The sequence below is a fragment of the Littorina saxatilis genome, unplaced genomic scaffold (genome assembly GCF_037325665.1).
Source record: "Littorina saxatilis isolate snail1 unplaced genomic scaffold, US_GU_Lsax_2.0 scaffold_1221, whole genome shotgun sequence".
Lineage (NCBI taxonomy): Eukaryota > Metazoa > Mollusca > Gastropoda > Littorinimorpha > Littorinidae > Littorina > Littorina saxatilis.
In genome coordinates, this window is record NW_027126094.1 from 7,501 (window position 1) to 15,000 (window position 7,500).

At 42.5% G+C, this 7,500-nt stretch overlaps 2 protein-coding genes across 2 annotated transcripts in view; one reads left to right on the forward strand and one right to left on the reverse strand.

Annotated features, from left to right (window-relative positions):
• The window catches only part of LOC138954532 (spermine synthase-like), an 11,488-nt gene extending 5,124 nt beyond the window's left edge, over positions 1-6,364 (forward strand). The window contains exons 5-12 of the mRNA XM_070326352.1: positions 697-878; positions 1,353-1,516; positions 2,271-2,360; positions 2,865-2,976; positions 3,373-3,458; positions 3,977-4,086; positions 4,982-5,929; positions 6,158-6,364. Coding sequence (XP_070182453.1) covers positions 697-878; positions 1,353-1,516; positions 2,271-2,360; positions 2,865-2,976; positions 3,373-3,458; positions 3,977-4,086; positions 4,982-5,039 — 802 coding nt within the window. The 3' untranslated portion in view covers positions 5,040-5,929; positions 6,158-6,364. The remainder of the gene's footprint in view (positions 1-696; positions 879-1,352; positions 1,517-2,270; positions 2,361-2,864; positions 2,977-3,372; positions 3,459-3,976; positions 4,087-4,981; positions 5,930-6,157) is intronic.
• A 332-nt stretch (positions 6,365-6,696) lies between these two features.
• Positions 6,697-7,500, reverse strand: part of LOC138954531 (E3 ubiquitin-protein ligase MIB2-like) — a gene marked incomplete at its 5' end in the record, with an annotated part of 11,997 nt that continues 11,193 nt past the window's right edge. The window contains 1 exon segment of the mRNA XM_070326350.1: positions 6,697-7,500. This exon segment is cut by the window's right edge and continues 525 nt beyond it.

Here is a 7,500-nt window from a genome sequence, read left to right on the forward strand (position 1 = left end):
GGCACAGACAGACACACACACACACGCAGAGACAAACGCATTCACGCTACAGGCAGAGAGACTTCTTACACAAACACACACGTTCGCACGCTCAACCACACAGCCATACAGGCAGACGGACAGACAGACAGACAGACAGACAGACAGAATCTCACACACACGAACATCTTCACATTTTGCTCTTGTAAACAACAAAATAAGCCTGAAACAATACTCGATTTAACGCTCGGGCATGTCCAATATACACGTAAAACAGCTGTTAGCGAATCCAGGTGAGTTTTGATGTTAGACAATTGCACTTTCCACTCTTCAGACTTTCAGTCATGGAACATGGTCTGAAGAAGACACGAAGAAAGCTCTGGCAGCAACGAAAGAGAGTCGGATTGGATTACATTTCTGTAAAAAGGTGTTCGGTTAATTTGAACTTTGCCCTGTTCAATATATACCCGGCTAGTCGGCAAATTTGAACTTTTCTCACATTTTAAGAAACCAGTCGGTGTGTTGACAAAATACGATCCTGTATTTCACTTGCATACGTGTAGGTCTAAAGCCAGTCTTGAAAGATAACCTCGCCGCCTTTGCTTACCGACTTCTGGTGGCTAGCTACAGCGTCTTGCTCTTAGGGTGTCCACATTACCCCCCTTTACCCTATATTTCTTGAAACACTAATTCTCTGTTCTTTTTGATATGTTTCAGTATCTTTGTTCCCATTCGACGGCCGTGTCGTCTGCCAAGAAACTACGCAGCGCTGGCAGACGAGCGCTTGGTGGAGACAGACTATACGCATGCGGTGTGTGACGTCATGTCCCCGTTTCAGCGCGTCAGCATCATGCAGTCACGTCAGTTTGGCCGCGTGCTGTTGTTAGACGATGACGTCAGTAAGTGATTGATATTCATATACTTGTAGGGAAAGGGCTTCTAATGATAATAATATTGACCGCTTTGTGTTTCATGCAGATTATAGCTTGTGTTCTTGCGAAGTTTTTTTTCATTTTGTGATTGGTAGTTGTTCTCTGTTTGGTTAACCATTAATTAGAGCGAAAAAGCTTTGATAGACATTCAGACAAAATTGCGTGTGTACGTCTATGTCAAAAATTAAAATATTAATCAACTAAAGCACAAACGCTGTTGCGCTATAGTGGCTTGTCAATTTCACTCCGTTTTTATCGTGCGGGGGACTGACGATCTTGGTGAGATAAAAAAAAGATAAAATGCAGTGTGGTCAGTTTTATTCTGTGAGTTCGACAGATTGACTAAATGTAGTAATTTCGCTTTACGCGACTTGCTTTCTTCTTCTTGAGACAAACTATGTGTGGTATTTCATTTCTTGTTCTGTTTGTTTTTCTGTACAGTGTTCGGGGAGAGTGACGAAATTTACGTCACCACAGTCCTGGGCCTTGACAGGGGAAATAACTTTGACGGTGCCAACGTTCTTATCCTGGGGGGAGGGGATGGGGGGATTCTCTACACGCTTACCTCCCTTCCCAAACCACCACGCCACGTGCTCATGGCAGAAGTATCCTTTTCAGAAGTGACTGTGTTTTTTTTTGGTGTTTTTTTTTCACTTTTACATTCAATCCCTTCCGGTCTCTGTTTCAGTACGCCTGGTTGTCTGTCTGTTCCTGTCTGCATCTGTTGTGTATTGAGTTGGTTGCTTCTTTTAAAATGCCATTTTCTAACCCCCGAAAAGTCACTTAAAAAATGAATGTCATTCCTGCTTCCCCCTTACTTCTCTGCGTTATACACTTTTAGTCATTCAATACTTTTTTAGAAAGTGTTTTTTCCACGCGTGTGTTCCGATATGATTATAAGTAAAACAAATAGCAACAGCTGTCTAAGCAGCTGTGTATTAGTTCAGTTGGTAGAGCACGGGACTTGTGGTCCACGGGTCACGGGTCAAGGGTCACGGGTCACGGGTCACGGGTTCCAGTCCGGGCCAGGACGGACACGTGTCAACTTTATGTGCAGACTCCGAGACGGTATCCATGTTCCACCCCCGTGTCATCATAGTGACATAGTGACACGTAAAGGACCATGGTTATTCTGCCGTAAGTGCAGGTGGCTGATAACTCATAAACACGCACAAACCTGGGGAGCGCGACTATGTTGCAGCTAGCTTTCCACTGGGAGGAAGCGACCCCAATTTACCAGCGATGTAATAAAGTAATGACATAGAAATGAAAATGCTGACGCAGGCGGCCGGGCTTTTAGCGTGAAGGGAAGAGAACGCGTGAAGCAAAACTGATGTGTGACCTTGACCTTGCGACCAGATAGACGACGAGGTGATGAAGGCATGCCGGAAGTACATGAGATCCATATGCGGCCATGTCATGGACAAATACAAGACGGAATCCTACGAGGTAAGCCTTCACCTTTTGCTCCCTTTCACACCTTTTGACTGGTTGTAAGATCGATGGGTGTCATGTGATTATATCTTAAAGGAACGGCCATTCTCGGGGCGGGATGTAGCTCAGTCGTTAGCGGCGTTAGCTTCAAAACTAGTGGTAATTATGTAATAATACCTGCTATTCAGACTTGGTCGTGTGACAGACGTTTTCTTCCACACGAGATTACGTTGATTGTCTAACGAAGCCGTCAGGCTTATCGCGTATGAAAAGAGTAATGTCGGGCGAGATGTCGTTTGCAGTATTCTCTGTGTTGTCGAATTGTTGAAGAGAGGAAACGATAAAAGCTGGAGAAATGAAAGCTACTTTTGGGCTGTTGGGGTGATGATTGCGAGTTTGACTCCATTCTTGCCATGCTCCAAAGCGTGTAACATACAATCTTGCACACGTTTGCTTTAGTAGTGGCAAAGAAGGAAAGCGTGTGACATTGTTATATATCGCACGTCCTATGGTTGACAGATTCAAGTGCGAGACTGTGTGGAGGTGCTGAAGGAGAGTTTAGACAATGACGTCAAGTATGACTACGTCATCAACGACCTGACCGAGTTTTCCGTGGAAAAGGGAAAATACGGTAAGAGGAATTGCCCACGCAATTTAAAGATGGTACGTTTTCGCGGAAATCAGCGAAAATAAAATAGCATGTCTAAAATGTTGATGTTGTAATAACTAAAGTAGAACAACGGTAATACTGGCACGGGGAGAAGGCAGGCAAATAGTGTTGGTTTCATTATTCTCCACAGCTGGCTACCATTTTGTGACATGCATTTGCAGTCCTTTAAATGATTATAACGTATATAAAGTGGCTAATATAATGTATTATCTTTCCTTTTTCATTACCACTCCAGTAAGATAATGATACAGACATTCAACAAAAAACATAGTTTACATTCCACAGTCACGGGATGGGTTCTGGGGGAGGGGGGGAGGGTAAGTCTGACATACTTTTTTAGGCTCATTTTGATTTCAGGATTCACTTACGACTTCAAGACAAACAACGTACTGATGGAGCTGAGCTTCAAGTGCCTGAAAGACGGAGGCAAATACTTGGCGAGGGTGGGTCGTGTGTGTGTGTGTGTGTGTGTGTGTGTGTGTGTGTGTGTGTGTGTGTGTGAGTGTGTGTGTGTGTGTGTGTGTGTGTGTGTGTGTGTCTGTGTGTGTGTCTGTGTGTGTCAGTGTGTGTCTGTGTGGTTTTTTTTAAGTTTGAATATACCCTTTTTGCCATTCTGCCTTCCTGTTTGAATGTCGCCTGCCTACCTTCCTGTTTGTAAGCCTGCTTGCCTGCTTACGTATCTATTTGCCGGTATGTCCGTATATCTGTCTGTCTGTAAATCTGTTTGTCTGCCTGTCTGTCTCTTTGTGTTTGTCCGTATCCGTCACTCACTCTCTCTCTCTCTGTCTTCTACTGTCTCTGTCTCTGTTCATCTGTCTGTCTCTCTTTCACTCGAGGGCCAGATGTAAATAAGCAAATCACTGCTTACTCTATTACCTTCGTTAAATAAAGAATTGTCATTGTCACTGTCATTGTCATTGTAACTCTAAATTTGCCAATGACAAATTCTCTTTATTTGCAGGGGAACAGTACGAGTGCTGTCCCTTACGTGGAGAAGATTGAGAAAGAGTTCCGGGACTTTGGAGTTCCGTTCCAACGTTTTGACAAACACGTCCCTTCCTTCAGAGAATTGTATCCTTTTGTGCAGTATCGGAGGCAGATAGACGAGAGGATGGTTCAGGGGGTATATATAAAGGCTGGCTAAATTATAACAAAATATCTGTATTGCTCTGGATTACGTGTCTAGGGCTGTATCCATTCATGCATTGTGGGAGGGAGATTGACATTTCGGGAGGGGGAGGAGGAGAGGGAGGGAGAGGGAGAAGGAGAGAGATGGACAGGGGGTTAGTGGTGATGGAGGTAGGGAGGTCATGACAAAGGAGCGCATAGTGTAGACAGTGCTAAATTTGTAATGTCCATTGCTCTGGATTGCGTATTAAATTATATAACACTTCTCCCGGTTCCTCGGCAAATTGTTATGCATGATAAACGTGCGCAGTAGCCTACTGTAGATTGTGTTGAAACCGAATTGCTGCTGGTGGAACGCGCTAGGGGTTGTGCAAACCTGCCTTATCCTCCATCGTGTAACATCTCCAGCGGTCAGAGTTCGGTGGGTCAACGAAACACAAAATACCCAGCATGCATCTCCCCGAAAACGACAATGAGTCGAGTATGACTGCAAAACACTACACAGCACAACACAACACAACACAACACAACACAGCACAGCACAGCACAGCACAGCACAGCACAGCACAGCACAGCACAGCACAGCACAGCACAACACAACACAACACAAACAAAACAAACCAAAAAACAACAACAACAACAACAACAACAACAACAACAACAACAACACGTTTTAGTCATGAGATTACACAAAACGACTACATATTTGCCATATCCATAAAGGTACAGTCCCACTTGTGTTGATGGTCCTTTCTTACTGCTTCATGCACTTTAGATTGAATCGAGTGTATCGTCTTGCATAGTATGTGTATTGTTTGACTTCCTCAACTGCTAACAGGTACTGTTTCTTTGAAGCACACAAGGCAAACACTAACGGATTCCACAACAACCAATGATCAACGCTGAAGTTACGTCATATTTACGTCATATATCAGATCACGTCAATTCATCGGCCGACTGAATTTTTTCTTTATCTTTGAAAGCATGCACGGCTGAATCATACTATTAAAGGCACATTCCTTCTGACTATCTCAGATCTGTCCAGGCTGTTGCGTGGGTTACAGATAGTCCTCCTCTTGTACACATACTACAACTCAAGTTCCCTATACATTGAAGTGTTTCACTTTGGAGCATACTTTCTGTGTCCAGTTGTCAACACAGCGTGGCTAAGTTGGGGCAGGGATATCCTTCCACTTGGCTACATAGTTATTACAAATCAACTTCACTCTAAGGAATTGTGCCTTTGATACAACATTTTGAATACAAGCACTAAGAACGCACGGGCATGGGTTGTGCGATGATTGACATTTTAATGTGCGATGGCTTCTTTTTAATATTTTAATTTCTAATTTACATAATTACTCAGTTGGTTAATTTATCAATGAAATATTACTATTCCAATTAATTGATTAATCAATGAATCCATGTATCTATTTCTATATTTTTGTAAATTCTATTTACATTTTTTTTTGTTTAGGGTGGTGGGGGGATCTCTCTCATCGGAACGGCACTGAAAAAAATAATGATGGATGTGTGGTGGCGTTTTTGTATTAATAAATTTGATTTGATTTTTTTTAGGGGGGTGGGGATACAGCACTGGGGAAACCATTGCCTTCACTTTTTCAACATTTGATTAATTTTGATATTGAGGATGGATAAGACGTTTCTTGTAAATTGTTTTCTGTTAAAATGTATCCCTTGTTCTGTGCGGGTGGTTGCTTGGTTCGTTGTTTGGTTTTCTTCATCTTTAAATGGATAGAAATATGTCGGACCAGTAACTGATAAGGCCAAAAAAAAATAGGTCTGTTTACGGTAACCCGACCGACCCTAGTTTTTTCGCGCGACCCTAGACTTTTTTTTGGCATTTGGAAAAAAAAAATCTTGTTTTTTTGGCAAAATAACGTAAAAATATGGTTTTTTGGAAAAAAAACAAAAAAAAACAATCCCGACCTACCGACCCTATTTTTTTGGCCTATGTTACCGTAAACAGACCTATTTTTCTTTTTGGCCTAAGGTCTCCCGAATCGACTGGATGAGACGCAAGCATGGTACGCGTAAACGTTTGTGTTTTTCCCCACTTTATTTCTTTTAATTTTGTAATGTTCTTTCTCGTCGGAACCGCGGAATATCATTTTGAAACATGTGTCATAGTGTGCATGGGATTTTCAGTTATTTTTTTCCATTTGGGATACTTGTGCAATAAATTAATTTATCAAGTATTTTTGAGGCTATGGAATGTGTGTGTTTGTGTGTGTGTGTGTGTGAGCGCATGCACGTGTGTGTGTGTGTGTGTTTCTATGTGTGTGTGTGTGTTTCTGTATATGTGTGTGTGTGGGGGGGGGGGATTAAAGGTCGCAATCTGCTCTTGATTGAATCAATATAAATAAGGTTATGTTTAAAATAGCAGACACATTCACACACACACAAGCACTGACTAGCACGCACAACCACACACACTGACACGTACGCGCGCGCATACACACACACACACACACACACACACACACACACACACACACACACACACACACACACCACAAGAACAATCCTAAATGATTCAGAACACAATTTGTGTATGTATATATTCACAAACAAAGTAAACCCAAACAAAAAACATCAACCATACCAAATCGGTTTCCTTAGGGCGCCATTCTCCGTACTGTAGCATTTGAACATTCCTGCGTAGCTGAGAGAAGAAGAACAAAACTGGAACTAATGTTGGCAAGGAGTGCATGTGCACACATATTCACAGAATGGCAAGTTCTTCCAAAGCGCATGCGCACACAGTGAAACTATGTACGACTTTTAAACACATAATCGTGTTGTATATAACCCTATGATTTACTGCAACATTTAACCTGTATAATTTTTACTCTTTTAATTTAAATGGCAATTGTCATGTTTAAACTTCAAATGGCACTTTATGTGTGTGTGTGTGTGTATGTGTGTGTGTGTGTGTGTGTGTGTGTGTGTGTGTGAGAGTGTGCGTGTGTGGATGTGTGTGTAATTGTAGTTTATATTGATGTGTTTTAATGGTATTATGTGATCAGCCACAACGTACTTTCTCTTTTGAAATAATTGAGTATTATTGTATTGTATTGTGTCGTGTCGTGTCGTGTCGTGTCGTGTTACAGCATCGTTCCCCCAAGCTGTAAAGCATCTTGTAACGGGCGAGATAACTTGCAGCGCTGTTCTCGTCATGACGCCAGAAGGGCAAGGAGCGCGCGCAGGGAATGGGCGCTTCTGGTGAGGTTATGCCCCTCTTTCTTTCGGCTGGTAACTGGCGCCACCTCGCGGCAAGATCACACGAGGAACGGAAAAAAGCTTGCATTGGTCCCAAATAGTATATCGGTTTGG